The sequence below is a fragment of the Chinchilla lanigera genome, unplaced genomic scaffold (genome assembly GCF_000276665.1).
Source record: "Chinchilla lanigera isolate Chin_1 unplaced genomic scaffold, ChiLan1.0 scaffold00012, whole genome shotgun sequence".
Lineage (NCBI taxonomy): Eukaryota > Metazoa > Chordata > Mammalia > Rodentia > Chinchillidae > Chinchilla > Chinchilla lanigera.
In genome coordinates this window covers 27,673,148-27,693,388 of record NW_004955413.1, presented here as the reverse complement: position 1 = coordinate 27,693,388, position 20,241 = coordinate 27,673,148, and the positions used below count along the sequence as shown (strand labels likewise).

At 49.4% G+C, this 20,241-nt stretch overlaps 1 protein-coding gene and 1 long non-coding RNA gene across 4 annotated transcripts in view; one reads left to right on the top strand and one right to left on the bottom strand.

The window, feature by feature from the left end:
• Positions 1-16,012, top strand: part of Tcf20 (transcription factor 20 (AR1)) — a 49,614-nt gene extending 33,602 nt beyond the window's left edge. Inside the window, exons 3-5 of one of the 3 annotated variants that reach the window (XM_005379413.2) lie at positions 8,399-8,448; positions 9,405-9,499; positions 14,734-16,012. In XM_005379413.2, the coding sequence (XP_005379470.2) occupies positions 8,399-8,448; positions 9,405-9,455 (101 nt within the window). In that variant the 3' untranslated portion in view covers positions 9,456-9,499; positions 14,734-16,012. Of the gene's footprint in view, positions 1-8,398; positions 8,449-9,371; positions 9,500-14,733 lie in introns of all 3 variants that reach the window. The other 2 variants (XM_005379412.2, XM_005379414.2) reach the window with 2 other exon arrangements.
• On the bottom strand, positions 5,493-8,137 carry LOC106147943. The gene is made up of 2 exons (XR_001232981.1): positions 6,384-8,137; positions 5,493-6,217 (listed from the first exon to the last, which is right to left on the bottom strand). It is a non-coding gene; the product is annotated as an uncharacterized LOC106147943 (long non-coding RNA).
• Positions 16,013-20,241: the final 4,229 nt, after the last annotated feature.

Sequence of the window (20,241 nt, the reverse complement as noted above, 5' to 3'; positions counted from 1 at the left end):
CTAATCCACTTTCTATCTGTGGATTTGCCAGTTTTGGAATACACACACACACACACACACACACACACACACACACACACATTTTTTTTTTCTTTCTTTCTTTCTTTCTTTTATTTTGAGACAGGGTCTCACTATGTAGTTCAGCCTAGCCTCAGACTTGCAACAATCCTGTCTCAGCCTCCCAACTTCTGGGATTATAGTCTTGTACCACCATGCCCAACAGGACATTTCATATAAATAGAACCCTGTCATATGTGGCCTTTTGTGGCTGAATTATTTCACTTACAATATTTTTAAGGTTCATCCGTGTTGTAGTACAAATTAGTACTTTATTTTCAATTGCTAAGTAATACTTTACTGTGAAGCATGTACTGTGATTTATCCATTCATCTGTTGATGGACACTGGTTGACTATAATAAGTAATGCCACTGTAGGACATTCACATATGAGTCTTTGTGTGGCCATACATGGTTTCCATTCTCTTGGCTACGTACCCAAGAAGAGGAATTACTGGATCATATGATGACTCCACATTCAACCTTTTCAGGAACTGCCAAGCCTTTATTTTTTGTTCTTTTTGAGACAGGGTGTCACTATGCAGTTCAGGCTGGCCTTGAGCTCACTTTGTAGCCCAGGCAACTTGTAACGATCCTTCTGTGTCAGCCTCCCAAGTGCTGGGATTACAGGCATCCACCACGACACCCAGCTCTGCCAAGCTTTTTCAAAAGTGGATGAATGCACCATTTTGCCTTCATTCCACAGTGTAGAGTGCAGTGTTAGGATTCTGGTTTCTACCCGCACTGACGGGTGTTATTATCTGCCTTTACTATCGTTGTTACTGTTATAGCTGGCCTAGTAGATATGAAATGATACCTCATTGTGATTTTGTTATTTCCCTGATAGCTAATGATAATGCATATCTTTTCATGTTCACTGGCCATTTGTATACCTTCTTGGAGAAATGCCTGTCCAGATCTTTTGCCTATTGTTAAATCAAGTTGTCTTTTTATTGCTGAGTTTTAAGAATTCTTTGCATTTCTGGATGCAGCCCTGCTATCACGTATGTGGCTTTCAAATATTTTCTCCGATTCTGTGACCTTTTACTTTTTTGGCGGTGTTTTCCAAAGCACAAAAATTTTAATTTTGATGAAGTCTAATTTATCAGTTTTTTTCTTTGTTTTGTGTGCTTTTGGTGTCATATTAAAGAAACAATTGCTTAATCCAAAGATTTATACCAGTGTTTTTTCCTAAGAGGTTTTGCTGTTACATAGGTATTTGATCTATTTTAATTTTTGTGCTGTATGAAGGAGTCTAGATTTTCTTTTGCATGTGGATATCCACTTGTCCATGCACCATTTGTAAAAAGTACTGTTCTTTTTTCATTGAATGATCTTGGCATCTTCGTTGAAAAATCATTTGGCCATCAACGTGTGGACTTATTTCTGCACTATCTTGATTCTGAAAGCTCTGTAGTAGGGTTTGAAGTTGGACAGTGTGAATTTCCCAGTTGTGTTCTTTCTTAAGGTTAACTGTTGTAGATCTCTTACCATTCCTAAAGTTCCTAAAATATGAACTTTAGCATCAGCTTATCCATTTGTTTTTTTAACACTGTTTTGTAGTTTTTAGAAGCTACGTTTCATACTGTTTTCATTAACTTTATTCCTAAGTGTTCTATTTTTAGTGTTGTTGTAATTGAAATTTTCTCTTAATTTTTCATGATTCATTGTGAATGTATAGAAATGTAATGGATTTTTGTATATTGATCCTGTATGCTTCACCTTTGCTAACTTAACTATGTAGTTCAAATAGTTTGTAGTGAATTTCTGTATAAAAGATCATGATACATATGAATAGAGATAGTTTTACTTCTTTCTTCCTGATTTTTTTTTTTTGCAGGGGAGCGGTCTTTTTGAGACAGGGTTTCACAATACAGTTCAGTTGAGGCTGGCCTTGAACTCACTTTGTAGCCCAGGCTGTCCTGGAACTTGCAGCAATCCTCCTACCTCAGCTTCCTGAGTGCTGGGATTACCAGTGTGTGCCACCACGCCTGGCTTTTCCTTCCTGATCTGATGCCTTTTATTTATGTTTCCTGCCTAGTTGCCAGCCTTGGCTAGAATCTCCAATAAAGTTTTGGATAGATGTGTTAACAGCTGACACCCTTATCTTATTCCTGATTTGGGAAATACAAAGTCAGGTGTGGTGGCACACACCTGTAATCCCAGCTACTGGGGAAGCTAAGGTAGAAGTATCTCAAGTTCAAGGTCAGCCTAGACAACTAAGTGGAATCCTGTCTCAAAATAAAAAAACAAAAATAAAAGGGCTAGGGATGTAGCTTAGTGGCAAAAGTGTCTCTGGGTTTGGGGTTCCATCTCTAGTACTGCCAATAAATGCATGAATGAATAAGTGAATGTGTGTGGTGTAGCTGTGTATGAGTGTTCTTGATATACCTGAGGGAGCACCAGTCTAGTCCTAGTTTGAAGAGTGTTTTTATCATGAAGAGCTGTGTGTGAGATAGGAAAAACCAGCCTTGTGCTGCTCACCCCACGCTCCTTTTCTCTAAACACTAGGCAGTCCTCCAGGGACACTACCTGGTGTTCCACAGGTGAACTCAGTTTTGACACTAGCCAGAGTTAGTGCAGATCCCACATGGTCAGGGCTCAGTGCCACACTACCCCTACTTCACATGGCAGTCTCGAGTCCCAGGTTATAACCTGTGCTTCTGAATGACCAGCTGTATTCAAGGTTCCCAGAACTCCCTACTCTGGTTTGATTAATGTGCTAGAGCCACTTGAGGAACCCCAGGAAGCACTATGTTTACCCATTTATTATAAAGGATGCAGATGAAGAGCCAGATGGAAGAGATATGGAGGTGTGTGGGAGGGACATAGAGCTTCCGAGCCCTTGAGTGTGCACCACCCTCGGGCATCTCCACATGTTCAGCAGCTGGATGCTCCCCGAACATTGTAGTTCAGGGGCTTTCAAGGAGTGTTCGGCACATAGGCAGGATTGACTATTAACTCAGTCTTTGGCCCTACACATGTTGCCTCCTTAGAACTGAAGATGCTCCTGCACAGGGGAAATTCCAAGGGGTTAAGGAGCTGTGGGTGAGGAACCCAAGATTCTCCTAGTGTCTCTATTTCAGTAAGTGATAAGGGTTTGTGTCACAAGGACTGTGGCATTTCACTTGTTGAGATGAAGCAGATGGTGTGTTTTGCTGCTGAGAGAGGGAAACAACCTTGCCGTCCAATGAGCCACTCAGAGGGCTCTAGTTGTGGCGCAGCATTGCACCCGGGGAGAAACATCCTCTCTCCTAGACTTCTCCCAGTTACTTTCTGACCGTTGAGTATATGCAAGACCTTCAGCCAGCCAGTCCTCGCAGTGCCTCACACTCAGGTTGGCAGAGGAATAAAATCCAGAGCCGAGAATGCAGTGAAGAGCAGGTTAGCTATGGTCTGAGCGTCCCCGGGTTGTGAGGGGAGAAACAGGGCTGTCATGGAGGCAGTTGCACCACTGCTGGGAGGCAGGGTTTGGTGGGGAAGAGGTGAGAAAGAGTGAGGCTGACAGCATCTGGGGACAGGTACAGGCATAAAGCAGACAGAATAGGGACACGTGGGGTCTCAAAAGTTCGTGTTGTTCACTCTGCTCCAAGGTCAGAAGCTTGTTGGCTCCTACTTTGCTAGAGCATGTCCCCCTTTGCACCTTTCTCTCTGCCCCTTTCTTTTTTGCCTTTTTTTTTTTTTTGGACTTTGCCCCTTTCTTCTCCCACTCTGCCTCCAAGTTGCTGTAGGAGCAGCAGCTAAAAGGACAAGACAGGTACAGAGAATAATGCTTATGCCAGAGTTAGAGCCTTCTCTGTGTGGGGGAGAGTGTGTACATGTGCGCACGTGTGGGTATGTGTGTGTACGCCTGCGCTGAAGAGCAGGGTCCTGGCCAGAACACTGTTTCTTGTTCCCTGCTGTCCCTCTCTTCAACAGAGAGCATCAAAATGTCATGTGAGGGAGTTTGGATTTGGGAGAGCGCTTCCATGTTGAGCCTGACTTTGTTTTACCCTAGGTCATGGTCCAGCACATTTTGTAGTAGCACAGCTGTTAAATCCTCTCTCAAGGAGCTAACTAGTTGATCTTCCTCATTTTTATTGGGTTGCCCCAGTTCCTTCAGAATGTTTGTTTTCTTTTTCAACTTGAAGTTTTTAAGTGAGGATTCTAAGTGTTAAGTTGGGGATGATCGGTCATTTTATGTGGAAAATCTTGCAAGGATTGACTCTCCCCATGGTGAAGCAAGCAGTGGTCTCCTGCGGTGACCACTGGCTTTGTTCAGAAGCCTTAGGCAGAGCAGCCAGCAGGTGACCATGCCCTAACCTGGGCACATCCTGGAGGCACACTGGCGCACAGGTCGTGTAGCAGCCAGGCTCACAGCCGCAAGGCCGGCCTTGGATGCTGCCACCTGCTCCCACTCCCACCCTGCCTCCTGGTAGTTTTTGAAAGGATGATGCATGCTGCTTAGTGAACTTCTTGTGATGGTAGAAAAGCTGTAGATTTGCATACTGCATTACCATAGCCACAGCCAGATGTGACTGTGGAGCGCTCAAAATGTGGCTAGTGGGGACTGAGGAAGTGAATTTTTTTTAAACCTAGATTTAAGCGACCACGTATATATGGCTTACAACTGGACAGCACACTCTTAGAGCCACCTTGCTGACACCCAGCAATCTTACTGGGACTCCTTACAGAGGGCAGGGAAGGCAGTGGCAACATCATGTCCCTCCCCACCAACCTGAAGGCAGCAAGAACTCTCTTCATTAGCTGAGGGTCAATCAGCAAATGATACCTGTCACTCTCTGTTCCAGCCCATCTTATGTGCCTGCCCAGTTGAGCGGGTAATGCCTGTCTTTAACAGAAAGAAGTTAGTGACCAAGCATGGGGCCGAGGTCTTAATTCTTCGGCTTTGCTGCCCCAACTGCTATTCTCTGCCTCTCTTGAGTGGGACCAGAGAGGTAGCCTCACAGAGGACTATGTTACAGGGCCTTTAGTGACTGAAAGCATAAGGACTCAGAGGCCTGCACTGCTCTGTGGGGATGGGTGCTTGTGTTTAGTCTGCAGTTTTCTCAGGGGTCCTGTCCTGTGTGATGTGTCTTACATCCAGGAAAGGCGTTCACTGGTGGCCTTTCTTTCTAATCATGACCAAGAGAAGTCCCTGGGAGTAAGAGACCCTAATCTTTTAGTAAGTGAGGAGCATGTCTGCCTTGCTATCTACTGCCCAAATCTTTAAAGACTTACTGATATCTCAGGGAAAACTTTTTTTGCTGGAATGTCTCCAGCAAAAACAGAACGTTTGTTTCCTGAGGATCTGTGGCTCCTGCAACTTCCCCCAGCCCCCAACATTGGTCCTGGCTTCTGACATCATTGTGAACTTCTCTGTGTTGCCTGTTATGTCACAGGCACGGGATTTGGCTCCAGGTAGAGGATATAGTAAGAATAGCAGGAGCTTTGACTTCTTAAAAAAAGTTTTAATGTATTTAATACAGTGAGCCACAGCAATTAAGACAGAAGGAAAAAAGAGCTGTGGTAGCTCATTAATAATTCTTCTGTGCATAAAGAACCTTGCCTGGAGGGGATTTTTCTTTTACTCTAGTGAAGAAAACACAGCTGGGAATTTCACTCGCTACAGCTACCTTCATAGCATCATTTGGAAGCTGCTCCTTCGCAGACTTTGATCCTGCGGTAGTGGGTCATAGTCCTGGAGAGGTCATGTGGAACACTGAGGGTCTGACCCCTCCCAGAAAGCAGCTCCTTATTCCCTTCCATGTGCTCCAGGAACCTCCACGCCCTTGCACAGCAGCGACAGACACAAGGATGATAGCAGCTCTGAGGTCGATGGTAGCCGAGCCCAAAATAGTCTCTGCTGCCCAGATCCAGAGGACGTTCTTGGTTCTCTCACCTCATCCTTGCAGTTGCTGTTTTCAGCCAGTCTCTGTGGCTGGGCATGTATCTGAAGCTGTTTATGGCACTTGTTACAAGTGGTTCCTCAAAGTCCACTGGCATAGAGAGAAATGAAAGTGTATGCCCTCCCAGCGGGCTGTTTGTTTCTGGAAGCCATCTTAATGATAAGAAGCTCTGTGAGTCTTTCCCAGCCTGTCTGGTGATCTGTGGAGCTGTTTGTTCTGACTTCATCCTGTGGAAATGTTGACCAGGCCTCTGCAGTGTAGGGTAGTCAGGCCTTAGAGAAACCAGATCAGGAGACTGGCTGGCTGGTCATGTCGTAGGTGCTGTGTCACAGGCGTCCCCCACAGTCCCCAGAAGAGATTTACCACCCGGCCTCCTGCTCTTCACGCCCGCCCTAGCAGGGCCTGGCTGGAGATGGCAGAGGCTCCCCGTACCCTTACCTTCTGGGGCCAGAGCTCTCTAGCTGTGCTGCTGACACCTGCCAGGGATGAAATTGCAGCTCCTGACAACCTGTGGATCTGCTAGAGAACAGAAGAGAGCCCTTGTCTTTGCAGTGTTCCCAAACAGGCAGGGGTGGACACTGCCCTGGCAACTCCTTTAGGAGACTTCCTTTCCCAAAAGTACCTGGCACTAGTTCTCAGTTGTCCTGTATGTGTACGTACCTTCTTTTCTGCTTTAATTCAGGAAGGCATTTCCTAGGTTTAGGCGTACTTATCAATGATCCATGGCAGCTGGTCACTCTTCTGTGGCTGTGAGGGAACTGAGCCACTCGTGCCTTTCTGATGGCACCCTTCACTGCGAACATGGCCCCCGTTCTGGTTCTGTAACCTTGTGGCCGGCTCTCCTGTGCTGCACTGTTGCTCTTTGGCCCAGACTAGAGGCTGCGGGAGCAGTGCTGCCAGAGCCCAGGTGAGGAGACAGTGCTTCCCTGAGCTCCAGTTGTCTGTCTCCTGCTGTTCATAAACTCTCCGGCAGATTGGAGCAGCAGGAGTCTTGGTCACGCTGTGTACTTGTGGGTTTTAAATTAACACATTTCGCTTACTGCCAGGCTAGTTGCCTGCTGGGGGAGGGGTCTGGAGGTTAGTGAGGACTGGCTGGGTTCTTGGGCCCTGGGAGCAGGGAAGGCTGCCTGCCACTCACCCTCTGGATAGCCGAGGACTCTGCAGGCAGGTCCTGATGGTGTAGGGTGAGCTGAATTAGGAAAGTATCTTTTTGGATTCGTTCAGCGTACTGGGAACCTGAAAAGTTCTCATTTATATGCTCCTTTGCTCATTACTATTTCACTTGAGATCTCTGGGTACACAGACTGGTAAGCTGGATTTCAGCCTAAACTGGTTAAATAGTAAACTTAACAAGGGTAAGTACTACGGCTGCCTCCTGCCATGGTGCTGGGGAGCCTCTGAGAATGTGTGATCAATATTTATTAACATTCTGCCACCATGTCCTGCACCAGTGACCTGGCTGTCGGTCTGCGGGAGCTGTGGTGTGCAGAGTGAACTCATTAATTAGATTTCTTCACTCTGCTCCACACCAGCCTTGTGCCATGGAGCCCCACTCACCTAGAGGCAGATGTTCCTTGCTGGTGTCAAGAAGGCTGTCACCACGTTAAAAGTTGGAGTGTGTCACACCTCCTGCCATCCCACCCGGGATTAAAAGCACCCTCTTGGGATTCCACTGTCCCCGAAGTGTTCAGTGTGAATTGTGTGACTCTAGTCCAGAGGATCTCCTGTTTCTGCAAGGAGTGGGGTGTGTTAGCAATAGGGCTCTCGACCTGGCCCCTTCTCTCTCTCAAACTCCTGGGTTCTGCAGAGAAGAAAAGGTGCCTGGGGTCGGGGGTTGGCCTAGAACTGAGGATTGTTAAAGTATCATTGTTCAAAAATAGTCTCTGGTTTAAATAAAAAAATAGCCATTTCTCACCAGAGAAATAAAAAAAAAAAAAAAAAAATAGCCATTTAAGTGACCTGTAATCTTCCTACCCGCAGAACCACTGTTACATTTTGGTAGATTTCCTTCCATTCTTTTTTAAATGCATATAAGACATTTTAATGAAATTAGGAATACTTATACATTTGTATATCCTGGTTGTTTGAAACAGTTTGGTATCACGAATGTTCACCCATACCATTAACCATTCTATTTTTATTTATTTATTTTTTGGTGCTGGGAATCGAACTCAGGACCTTCTACTTGCCAAGTGGGCGCTTGTGCTGCTGAGCTGCATCCCCGACCCACCATTAACTATTTTAAAATGTTAATTATTTAAGTGATTGGTGCTGCACTGTGACAGGGTACCATGTAGTTTTTTTAGGGTGCTGATGTTTTCCTGAAGAAACCACGGCATGGGGACCTTTTCCCTCCATGTCTGATGCTGTCAGTCCTAGGCTGTGTGGCCACACTTGCGTCTGGCTGTGCCAGCCTGTGCAGGCTTCACTGACTGTCCCCTTCTGTCTTGCAGATTGTTTGCTACATGAGGAGAACTTCTCGGTGAGGTGCCCCAAGCACAAGGTGAGTCAGAGGCCTGAGGAACCTGCATTCCCAGCGGGACTGGGGTATGAGGGTGCCTCCCCTGGAAGACTAAAGCCCAGGCTTTGGAAGACTCCACTATACCTGTCCCCCCTCACCCTGGGCTGGGGGTGTGCACCCTGTGTGGTTTGAGGGGGCTGCAAGCAATGTGTGCGTTTGTTTTTGAAGGGGCTTTCTGTTCAGTCAGAGAAATTAGATCAGACTTGATGAAATTACTGGCTTCCACTTTAGTTTAAAGGAACCCCAGTTCACAAGTTGATCTGGTGAGATGGATGCTAGGCCTGGTGGGCAGCAGAGGTATTTTCTGAGATTTAGGGGGTTGGGGGAAGAGTTGACTCTGGGCTTTGGGGAAGTTTGCAGTCTCGTTCAGGTTGTAGAGCTCCAGAGGCAGCCTGATGGTACACAGTGGCCACTGCCACTGCCCTACCTCCCATCTGCTTAGGAGATGGTCTCATAGGAAAGGCGGGCAATGAGGAGGTGACCGGCCTGTTTCTGAGGTGCTGTGGATGGGGAGGGATGGAGAGGGAGCCCCAGAAGGGAGTAGGATGGAGCTGCTGCCACCTGATGTTTCCTGCAGTGGCTGCCTGTCTGGCTGAGGTCACAGTGACACCTGGTGGTCAGTGGCTGCTCACAGACTCCAGTCTCCAAGAAGAGCAAGAAAGTACTAGAAAGAGGTTGCCTGGAGAGGTGGATCATAGGTCCAACAATATTCCCTGTGTTTATTTACAGTCAGATTTTGCCTCAGAAACCTTGCCTGGGTGTCTCCTGTGTGTCGTTCAATACTGATTCTCCTTTTTCTTTCCTTTTCCATGTGCTGTTCCTGTCCTCACCTCTGCCCTCCCTGACTCCCACACTCGGTCCCTCTGTCCCTCTGTCCGGTCTCCTCGTGGCCTTGCCGGCATCAGCCTCCCCTTCCATGCCCTCTCCCCCCCTTGCAGAACAAGACCTCGAAAGGCAGCCTCAGCACAGAGCAGTCGGAGCGGGGGTGAGGGGGGCAGTGTGCGCGTGGGAATGGAGAGGACAGCAAGCACAGGTGAGTTGGGGCTGCCCTGCCCGGCCCAGTAGGTGTCAGGGCCTTGGCACCAGCAGCATTTAGTCGCATGGATCACTGACACCAGGTGGATAAAACGGTTTTGTGTTTGTTACTTAGCTCACTAGAATGTCTGTGGGTAGGTGGTGGAGGCTTCAGAACTATCCTGGTGGGCTCTGGGTGATCTTCTGAAGTCTGCCTTCTGGGGCAGAGTGGGCTTCACAGTTTTCCTAAAGGCAGAATGTGACCGACATCTAGGACAAGCCCCTGAGCGGGGAGCTTCCGCCCGCATCCTGCTCTTGCCTCTGTCTCTGAGAGAGTTGTAGCCTAAGGCCTCTTTAATTGACTACATTTCTGTAAAGTGTTCAGTGTATTTTTCTTTGAAAAACAAAATCCTCTACACTTTCTTATATGAAATCCTCTTCCCCCACTACCATGGGTTCCTTTTTGAAAAAGTACAAAGGGAAGGAAAATCCTCTAAGAGATTTAGTAGACTTTGGCATCCAGTTTAATTTTACTCTTCAAAGTAGAGAGATTGAGTGGCTCTGTTGTGAGCATGTGTGAGCGTGTGGCTGGGCTGTTTGCGCATGCTCCTGTGGGGACAGGATTACAAGGCTGGGGGCGGGGGGAGCCTAGAAGCAGGCAGTCCACACTGCCCTTGCTTGCTTCTTCACCCTCCCTGCCCTACTCAGCCACTGAGGGAGGAAGAAAAATAAGATAAAGAGAAGAAAAACAGATAAGATTGTGCACTTGCTGCTGCAGGCTGGGGACCTACCTTTGCAAACACTCAGGTGTTCTCTGACAGCTCATTTCCGTCCGTATGGGCATGACATCTGTGTGGGCTCTGTTTCCCCTGGCACAGAGGTCGTGGAGTCCTGACTGTTCTCTGTGGTCAGGGCCCTGCCTTTCAGTGGAATGCTCGATAGCAATTTGAGGGAAAGTCAGTTCATCCTAGAATGTGGTGGCTTTTGTCATCTGAGAAGTTGTTTCCTAGGTGTCTCCCAGCACTGCCCTCAGGGAGGCCCCTGTGGGCTGGAAGAGGTGGTGGGTGTTTGCTGCAGTGCTTTTCCCTGGTCTTCCAGGGAGCAGACTTGCCAATGTAGGGTGCAGAGCAGGGTGGGAGAGGGGATTGTAAACTAGTTTGTGTGTTCTTGGGTCACAGGAACCAAATGAATAAATGGCACCCCGTGGATTTGAAGTAGGTCATCATCATGGGCTACTGCACTGTCAGCGCTGCTGGGCCACCTGCCTGCAGTCCTGCCCCTCTGTCAGCTCCTAGGGCAAGGCTGCAGTGTGGTTTTTGGTGAGCTGTTGTGTCGGCCCTTCTCTGTACTTCTGGGCTGGAGTGTCTCTGTCTGGCCCCTGTCATTAGAGTGAGGCCCTGTAGGGGCAATGGGTGTATTCCTGAACTGTGACCTGGAAGGATTGTCCAAAGAGAACCATTTGTGTGTGGTACTTTTTGGTTTTGACTGAATTCCAGCCTGTGGGACCTGGTAGGCAGCTCTCAGGGATTTGGAGCATTGTCTCCCTCCCGTCATCCTTGGGCGGTCCCAGTTGGCAGGGCCTCATCTCCTAAGCGGGATAGTGAGCTGCATCTTCCCTCCTCCGTGCCGGGAGAATGGCTTGACCATCACCTAGGAGACCTCAAGTCTGCTGAGGATGAGGAAAGGGCAGACACACTGCATTCAGTCTTGTCTGTCTGGTATGTTCTTTTCATATGTGGTTCCCAGAAGTGAATTCCTTTTCCTGGTTTCTCAGTTCAGTGGAGTAACATTAAAAGCTGTCACCATCCTTTGAGGCCCAGGATGGGCCAGAGGACTGTGTAGAAGTCTCAGTCGTCAGGGACAGAAACACACCCCTATCCAAGCGTGGATCTTGAGGCCAATTCAGGATTCAGAGGGCTACCATGAGTGGGAACCCAGACAAAACAGGGAAGAAGCTGTGCATGTGCATATGTCTCTTATGGTCTGCAAAGTGCTATGTGAGGGGGTCAGGCTTCAGGTTCTTCTGTAAGGAGGAAAATAACAATGCCAGCCAGGTGAGGATTCAGTGAGGCCTCAGCCAGTGCAGACTTACTATAGTAAGTGCTAGAGAGAGTTTCTTTCCTTGTTAAGTGACCTCTTAAATGGGCAAGAGGACCTAACATCAGCAGTAGGGGAGTTTATTTATACCCTTGCAAAGTTAGTATCACAAGAGGCAATGTTGCCTAGCAACCAACAACTGTAATTGTCCAGGCAGGATGCTTTTCTCAAGACTGAGGTAGCTTGACTGGTTGCAGCACTCTGGCTTTGTCCTGCCCTCACCCATACGACCAATTTCCAGCTCCAGCGGTTCCCAACACACCTGAAGCCCTGCCTTCTCTTCGGAGATACAGACAGGCCCCTTACAAGTGCTGGTCAGAGCTGGAATAAAGGCCAAGCTCCTGGCCTTGCCTCTTCCAGGCTCTCCTGGCGTCCTCTCCTGCTCAGGGATGGGCTGTCCTCCTTTTGGGCTTTGGTGAGCGTGCCTCTGTGCTAGCCAGGGACAGGGGACAGGCTCCCTCTCCTCTCCTGGACCTCAGCTGCAAGGTCACACCCTCCGGGAAGCCCTTCTTTCCCAAGCCCTGTCTAAATTGCCCTCCTCAGCCTGCTCTCCAGTCTTTCTAGCATCAGCACAGTTTCAGTGTGCACTCTTTGACCACATGCTCTTTGAGGACCAGAGCCACCTCTGCAGCATTCCGGCCCAGTGGCATTGTGCCTGGTATTGGGTGAGTGCGTCCCAGAGAGGAAAGGTTGCTCTGAACCTGACTGGCCGGGCCTCAGTCAGCACCGATTCAGAATTTGCTTTCCCTCCGCCCGCTTCCTGTCCGGGAAATCCATGTGTGTTGTAGAGCTGAGGAGGCCGCCCCGGGTGACCCTGGCAGGGCTGGGCCTGTTGAGCGGGTGGATCTCTGCTGCTGTGAGGAGAGGCAGGCAGAGTCTGGCGTGGAGGATACAAAGGCTCCTTTTGAGCGTCAGGCCACAGGGCGGTGGGAAAGCCGAGGGGAGTGAGACAGTGTGGAGGAGCATGGGCTGGTTTTTGGCTCAAGAGGAAACCCTGTGCCTGCAGCTCAGCATTTCAGTGCCTTCGAGCTTCCTCAGTGTGGAGTGGCAGAGAGCTCACTTGGCCCAGACCGCACTGCCTGGGGCCCAGTCGGAAGAGCTTTGCCGGCTGTAAGCCCCAGCCCCACCTCAAACAGCCAGGAGGCTTTGGTCACCAGTCTCGCCTCCCTGAGCTTCAGCTTCCTCATCTTGAAGATGGGGTCAGGTGTCTCAGCATTAACATGAAATGATGTCTGTGAATCAGTCTTCTAGTGTTTGGTATATAGTAAGTGCTAAAGAGAGTTTCTTTCCTTGTTATTCTTCCCCACTGTGAGAACAGCTTTTAAAAGTAACTGGCGAAGTCAGGGTATCATGTGTTTGGGCCAGCCTAATCCATGGCCAGCAGCACACCGAGCAAGCTGGTCAGGCAGATGCCAAGCACCAGTCCAGATGTGGTGGTACACACCTGTAGTCGCAGCACTCAGGGCTGAGGCAGGAAGATCATTGCAAGTTCAAGGCAACCTGAACTTTATAGTGAGATCCCTCTCTCAGAAAACACCCTCCAAAAATCTGGGGACCAAGATGTGCCTCATTCTGAGATCAGGGCTATTGCATGGGCCTACTGTGAGTAGTGAGCAAGATTGGGGTGCAGGCCCAAGCCTGCTGAGCAGGCTTTGCCCTGTTCTTTCCACAAGCAGAACCTTGCAAGGGCAAGTGGGCACCTGGCCTTGGTTCTCGTGGGCCTCCTGCACTGGCAGCTGGCTCTGGTTGTTCAGGCCGTTCTTGAGGCACACCCAGCTCAGCTTCCTCATGTCATTTTGCAAAGGACCTCTGCTTGTTGAGGGTAAGGACATTTGTTGCTGCTTCTCTCCCTAGCTGCAGGAAAATCATCGAGATAATGATGAGTCTCCTTGGGCTGGCTGGTGGGGAGGATTGCAGTTGCAGGGGCCATGGACTGTGGGGATGGAGTGACCTCTGGGACCCAGGGACAAGGGAAGCCACATGTGCAGTGTACATTCCCAGGACAGGATGGCTCTACCACTGGCCCACTTTCCCAGGGCCTGGCCGCCAGAGTCCTGGAGTTGGTTTCCACTTGAGCATGGCAACACTGCACTGCTGTGTCTTTCTGAGTATTTGCGTTTTCTGCCAAGCAGTTAGGAGCCTCCTTCCAGTATGGGTGCATGTGTGTTTGTGTGCTCAGGATTTGTGAATTCTTAGCTCCTGCACACACATCAGCCTTCTTACTGGTTTCGTGCGTTGGTGAGCGTTCTGGGAACAAGAGAGGGCAGCCACCTGGCTCTTCCTGAGGCTTATTCCTTGGTGGAGGGCATCAGGGGAGAGGAAGAAGCCAGGGAGCCTCAGGGACACATCTACCCAGGGTGCTGTGATTGGCAGAAAGAGGGTAGGGCACTGTCAGTCTTGGCTACTGGTCTCACTTTTCTGGGCCAGCTCCTTGGGAGCTGTGGTCTCTGTGAGCCCTTGGCACAGGGGATGGCCCGAGAGGCCTTCCTTGGAGGCCTTGGGTACAATCATCTGCTCTGTGTGTACCCTCAGTACCCTATGGTCCTGAGCCTGGGCTGGAAGAGAAGAGAAGGCCCAAGGCCGGAGGTGGGGTCCTGAGGAGCCCCGAGGATTAACAGGCTCCAACTCTTACAGTCCCGAAAAGGGACTGAGATCTCTGTTCCCGCTGGAGGCTCGAGAAAGAATTGTTTGTGTAAAGAACTGGCTGTATCAAGTAGAGACAGCTGTGAAGTGATCAGGAGATGCTGCACTGTGACAGCACCCTCCACAGAGTGGCTGGTGCTGCAGGGTCAGTCACAGCTGCTGTGCCAGTCACCTCTGTGAGGTTGGAGCCTGCCACCAAGACTGAGCCTGGTGCAGGGCCTGCTCCTGGAATCAGAGGCTCCTTTCCTGCTCGTCCATGACCTGGGGAGTTGGACATGGCCTGAGAGGCCTGCCGAGTGGCCCTGCGTTGCTGACTCAGGTCACTGCTGCCGTTCACCATGTTCCAGGTCCAGGGTCCCACAGCAGCTTCAGCGTGATGTGTCCTGAGTGAGCTGCACATCTGTAGAGGGCTCGGAGCTGAGTTCCATCCTGATGCCACTCCGGAGCAGGCGCTGCTGGTGGTGGGCGCATGTGTGGGTTCTCAGCACTCAGAGTCTGCTGCTTGTCTTGCAGGTTAGACTGTGGAGATGAGAAGTGATGGACACTCGTGATGGAATGGAAATGTCCTACCGTCAGCCACATCCCACCCTGCCCTGCCCCGCAAGCCTGCCCAAGCCAGCACTTCCTTCCTACGTTCTCACATCACTCAAACCAGTGACACCACAGGAAAGAAAGACCCAAGATGTTGGAATGGCTGTTTCCATGGACACAATCTCCATAGTGACAATGTGGGGGGAGGGGGGAGGGGGCTGATGGGGAAGGGGGGAATAAAGGGAGGGATAAAAATATATATATATAAATCTATTTTTAGTCTGGAAAGACTTTGTTTAAATGAAAGGTGCGCTATCCCTTTTGATTCTATTTTAAAATTATCTAGTTAACTCCAAATTTGTTCCAATGACAGTGAAACTTAAATGTGAAATTGAACTGAACAAACTCATCTCATAAAGGATTGTTGGGGCTTTGTTCTTCAGCCTCTCGCAACAGTTCGAGGACACTAGACCCCCGATGGAAAGAGCAGATGAGCCACAGCCAGACCGAGCTTTCCCAAGAGATCTCTTTGAAGTGGGAAGGGCTTGGGGGCGGGAGATGGGGGCAGCCCAGGTTTCCAGGAGTATGGGGGTGATGTTTCAACACAAAAATAAATTGATTTCCAGAAACACTATTTATTTATTATTTTTAAAATTTTTATCTTTTTGGCGGTAAAATTAGCAGGCGTCCCAAGGTCGTGGCTGTGTCCCAGGTCAGTTGGCTGGTGAGACCCTGGGCCCCACCAGGCAGGCGCAGCAGCCCTGCAGCAGCAGAGTTGAGCAGCAGATTCGGCCGTGTCCTCAGCACATTCCAGGCCGCTGTGCCTGTGTCCGAGTCTGAGCCTGAGCCACGGAGACCCACGGGATGGCAGGAGGCCCAGGCCTCAGCCACGGAGTGGGCGTACAGGGAGGGATGTCTGCGTGAAGCGTGTGGGTGGGCTAAGTGGCCAGGAGCACCCACTTACCACTTTTGCTTTTGCTTTCGTTTTTATAATGGAAAAGGGGGCTGTCAGATAAGCAACCCCAGGCTTCGTGATTCTTTGTTGTTTTGTTTTGTTTTGTAATTGTATAATTTTTAAATATCTGAGTTTTAAAAAAAAGAAAAAAGTACAAAAAAATCTTGTTAAGGCCTTAAGAAGGGGTTAGTGCATCTTTCAGGGGTCACTCTGCCATGGGGATAAAATAGCTGTTTCACAAACAGTTTTATTTAAAAAAACTAAAAACAAAAAAAATCAAAAATAATAAACTTCATTTTAACCTTGTTTCCTTTTCTGTGTACTATAAAATGAATGCGTCTCTTCCTTCTCCCGTTCTAGTCTCCAAAAGAGGTGTCCTTGCTTCTGTCTCTCGGACCTGATCCCTTTGGTCCAAGCTTCTCAGTTCCAGGTGGCCTTGTAGAGGGGCTTGGAGCCTCTTCTGCACCAGGATGATAGACTTACTTAAGCAAATATGAGGACATATTTCCAAAGAACATTCATTTTCAAGAGTATTAAAAAATAATGCAATGTTGATGTACTTTTTTTAGAGAACAGAAATAGTGGAAGGACAGTTGCAAGGTAGAAGTAAGCAATTATAAATGAGTGTGTGTGCTCATCAATTTGGGGCTGCAGAAACGGCATTAATGTCATTTTAATGGCTGCATCAAGCAGTTCAGTCCATTTCTGACTCCACTCTGCCCGGATGGAGGCATGGCTGGGTGTGCTGTGTCAGCTGTGGGACCACGCGTAGGTGGCTGAGCAGGACCTACGCAGAAATGATGGCTTTCGAGCTGGTTGACTTCCCATTCTGGTCTTGACTTGGCATTAACACAGTTAAAATGAAATTGATAGATTTCAGTTGTCAAGGGCTAGACCACAAAATTTGAAAAATATGGATCTGGAGGAAAATAATTCCCTGACAGCAAATCCTTCGTCACTTTGCCTTTTATTCTTTTGTCCCTTTTGCTGAGGATGCATGATCACAGCCCTGTCTTGCTAGTGATTGTTCCAGGTCTTTCTTAAGCTGGCTTAGAAATGACATTGAGCTGGGGAGTGGCCCTGTTGCCCGCTGTCTACCTGACTCCAGTATTCTGGCTTCCAGGGCAGCTTCCAGAGCTTTTGGAAGGGTGTGTGTGTGTATTGTGACACATTTTCTCTCTCTCTCTCTTTTGCAGGGGGGCTTACCAGGATTGAACTCACAACCTCACACTTGGCCAGGCGGTTGCTGTGCTGCTGAGCAATATCCCTGGTGCATTTTCTTTTTCAGAGCAGCTTTAGGTTCATAGTAGTACTGAGCAGAAGATACAAGGAGATCCTGCACACATTATCTCTTCCCCCTCACATGCACAACTATCGACATCCTCACCAGAGGGGTACCTGTCTTAGCGCTGGCAGATAGACATGACAGCTGGATTCCCCAGCGGGTGCACAGTTTATATTAGCATGCTTTCTTGGTGTTGTATATTATATGGGTTTGGGCAGATTTGTAAGTGCATATATTTACCATGGTAGTCATACAGGATAGTCTGCCCTACAACTTCTCTGTCTTACCTATTCATCTCTTTCTCTGCCTGCCTCTGGTGACTGCTGATCTTGTACTTGTCTTTGTAGTTCAGCCTTTTGCAGAACGTCTTACAGTTGGACTCATACAGTATGCAGCCTTTTCAGATTGGTTTGTTTAGCCATATGTGATGGTTCCTTGGTTTAATGTGTGATCATGCTGATGATAGCTCATTTCTTTCTACTGACAGTAACTATCTGGATGCCTGCAGCCTGTCCTACCTGCTGAATTCCTCTTAGTTGACTCCAGGTTTGGCAATTATCAGTTGCTGTGCAGGTTTCAGTATGGATGTAAGTCTTCAGGTAAATACCAAGGATCATAATTGCTGGTTTATGTTTAACTTTGTAACTGTCTTACAAAGCAGGGGTACCATCTGCGTCCTCATGAGCAAAGAGTTCCTGCTGCTCCACGTCCTTACGAGGACTTTGTTTTTTTTTGGTTTTTGTTTTTTTTTTTTGGTTTTTCTCCGGTACCGGGAACCGAACTCATGACCTTGCGCTTGCCAGGCAGGCGCTTTGCCGCTGAGCTAAATCCCCAGCCCCTTTACGAGGACTTTGTGATGTCAGTGTTCCTGATCTTCTCCATTCTATGTGTAGTGACTTAAAATAACTTTTTAAAGTTTTGAAATTGTGGTAAAGAGCCAGGCATGGTGGCGTACATCTATAATCTCAGCATCTGGGAGGCTGAGGTAGGAGGATCGCTGCAAGTTTGAGGCCAGTGTGGGCTACATGGTGAGTTCAAGGCTAGCCTGCACTACAAAGTGAGACCCTGTCTCAAAAAAAAAAAGCAGTAAATAAATAAATTGTAAAAACCATGAAATTTCTCATCTTACTTTGATCTTGAAGTGAATACTTACTTGGTGTTGAGTGTACCCACATCGTTGTACAGTTGATCTCCAGAACATTTTCACCCTGCAAAAGACTGCCTACTCATTCAGCAGCTCCCTAGGAGGCTGGTCACCTGCCTCTGTGGGGCCACTGCCCGTGTTCTCTTGCTCCCCCGAGTGCTGGCCTGCAGAACTGCAGCTCTAAAGGAGCCGGCCAGTCTTCTAGAGGTAGGAGTCAAGGTTCGACACAGTGCACTCTCCTTTCTGTCCCAAGGGCGGAGCTGGAATTTAGGCATTTCCGCCTGGTGGTAGGACAGTGCCTGCCTGGCTGGGAGCAGGGTAAGGCCTGGATCAAATGCTCAAACTTTCTTGCCCTTCCTGACTGCTGGCTGCTTCAGGTTTCTGACTGGTTTCTGAAATGTTTACAAAGGTGTTTGGGTCCTGCAGGGCTCTCAGGGAGAAGCACCCTTCTAACCCACCACCTCGCAGCCCTGTTGAAGTGCTGTGTCTCATGTGGCAGTGGGCAGAGGCTCCACCCCTGCACAGCACATTTACCTGATGACGTGGATAGTCCCAGGGTTGGGAAGGGCAGGCTGCCTGTGCTTTTCTAAAAGAAAAAAATCCAAGAAACTTCTATAAAGGCAAGAAAGGGAATATCCTGCTCTAGTAGTGTAGAGCTGTAGGTCCACATGTGTGGTGTTTTTTCTGGCGGTGCTAGGAGTCAAACTCACCTGCCAGGCAGGCGCTGTGCTGCTGAGCTACGTCCCCAGCCCTCCACATGTGTTTTGGATGAGAACACCAACACTGCTGTGACTTTGACCTCATTACGTGACTTCTCCTCTGCCTTAGGACGTACAAAGCCCTGCCTTTGACAGCCAGAGGGAATGAGTGAAGTGTGACTAGCAGGGCAGGGCACCAAGTGCTACACATGGGAGGCACAGGACTCCCAATGTTACAGGCTTGCTTTGTGGCTGACCGTTCTGAACACGAGCCCCTGGCGCAACAGGATGTGGCCTGGATTACAGACTCGATCGTCCCATTGGCCCAACCATGATTTTCTGAGGGTCTCAGGTAGGAGGTCGCTGCCGACCGGGCCAGGCCACATCTGAGAACTTCCCGTGGCATGAGTGGGTCTTGCCCTGCAGGTCAGTTGAGTGACCTCAGTCCTGACTCCCACCCTACTGCCCCCCACATGCGACAGTCCAGGCTGCTGTGGCCTGCCTGGGAGATCAGCCCCTCAGCCAGCCGCCACAGTCTCCATAAAGTGGCTGGGAATGCTGCCTGGGCATGTCTGCCTTCCTGCAGCACCTCTCGGGCGTGTCCCTTGGGGTATGTGTCACCTTCCATGGCCCAGGACCAGCCCACTAGCACCAGTGTTCATGTCCTGTGCAGCTCTGTCCTAGTTACCCTGCAGAGGAAAAGAAAGGTACAGCTGCTCATGTCCCACCTCTTGCCCCTCCCTGCACCCACTGGCCCCTTTATAAAAGAGCAGCCAGCTGGAACCGATGCACTGCCTGTGCCAGAGTATGAGTTGTGGCCCTAGGTGCCTAGAGTGGTCAGGACTTGCAGTGTGTCCAGAGGAGACCAGCAGTCCCCATGGTGCTGCTGACCAGGGATGCGCTGTTCTCTGTGGCTGTGGCCGTGGCCGTCTTCCTTCCCCTGGTGAACCTGATGCACCGTCGCCAGCGCTGGGCTGCTCGCTACCCACCAGGCCCCGTGCCCGTGCCTGGGCTGGGCAACCTGCTGCAGCTGGACTTCCACAACCCTCGACAACGTGAGGGAGCTGGAGTGGAAGGGCACAGAGGCCAGGGTGATGTCAGAGCTGCAGACGGTCGGCTAAGCCACAGGCTGGACGGGGTCCTGGGCCTGTAAGAGGAAGCAGGTGGAGAAGGCTTGTGGATGGCACTGCAGAGCCTGGGGACATGCTGGACTTTGCAAGAAAGAAGTGTGGGAAGACACAGGCCAAGAGGTGGGGCGGCACTTGGCAGTGTGTTTTGGATCCAGTTGGCCAGGGCAGAAGTCCTGGAGGGCCCAAGTGTCTTGTGAACATGTCAGGGGGAAAGGTGCTGCAGATGGGGGAGAGAAGTCAGGAAATCAGCATCCCTCAGGAAATGCAGGCTGAGAGAG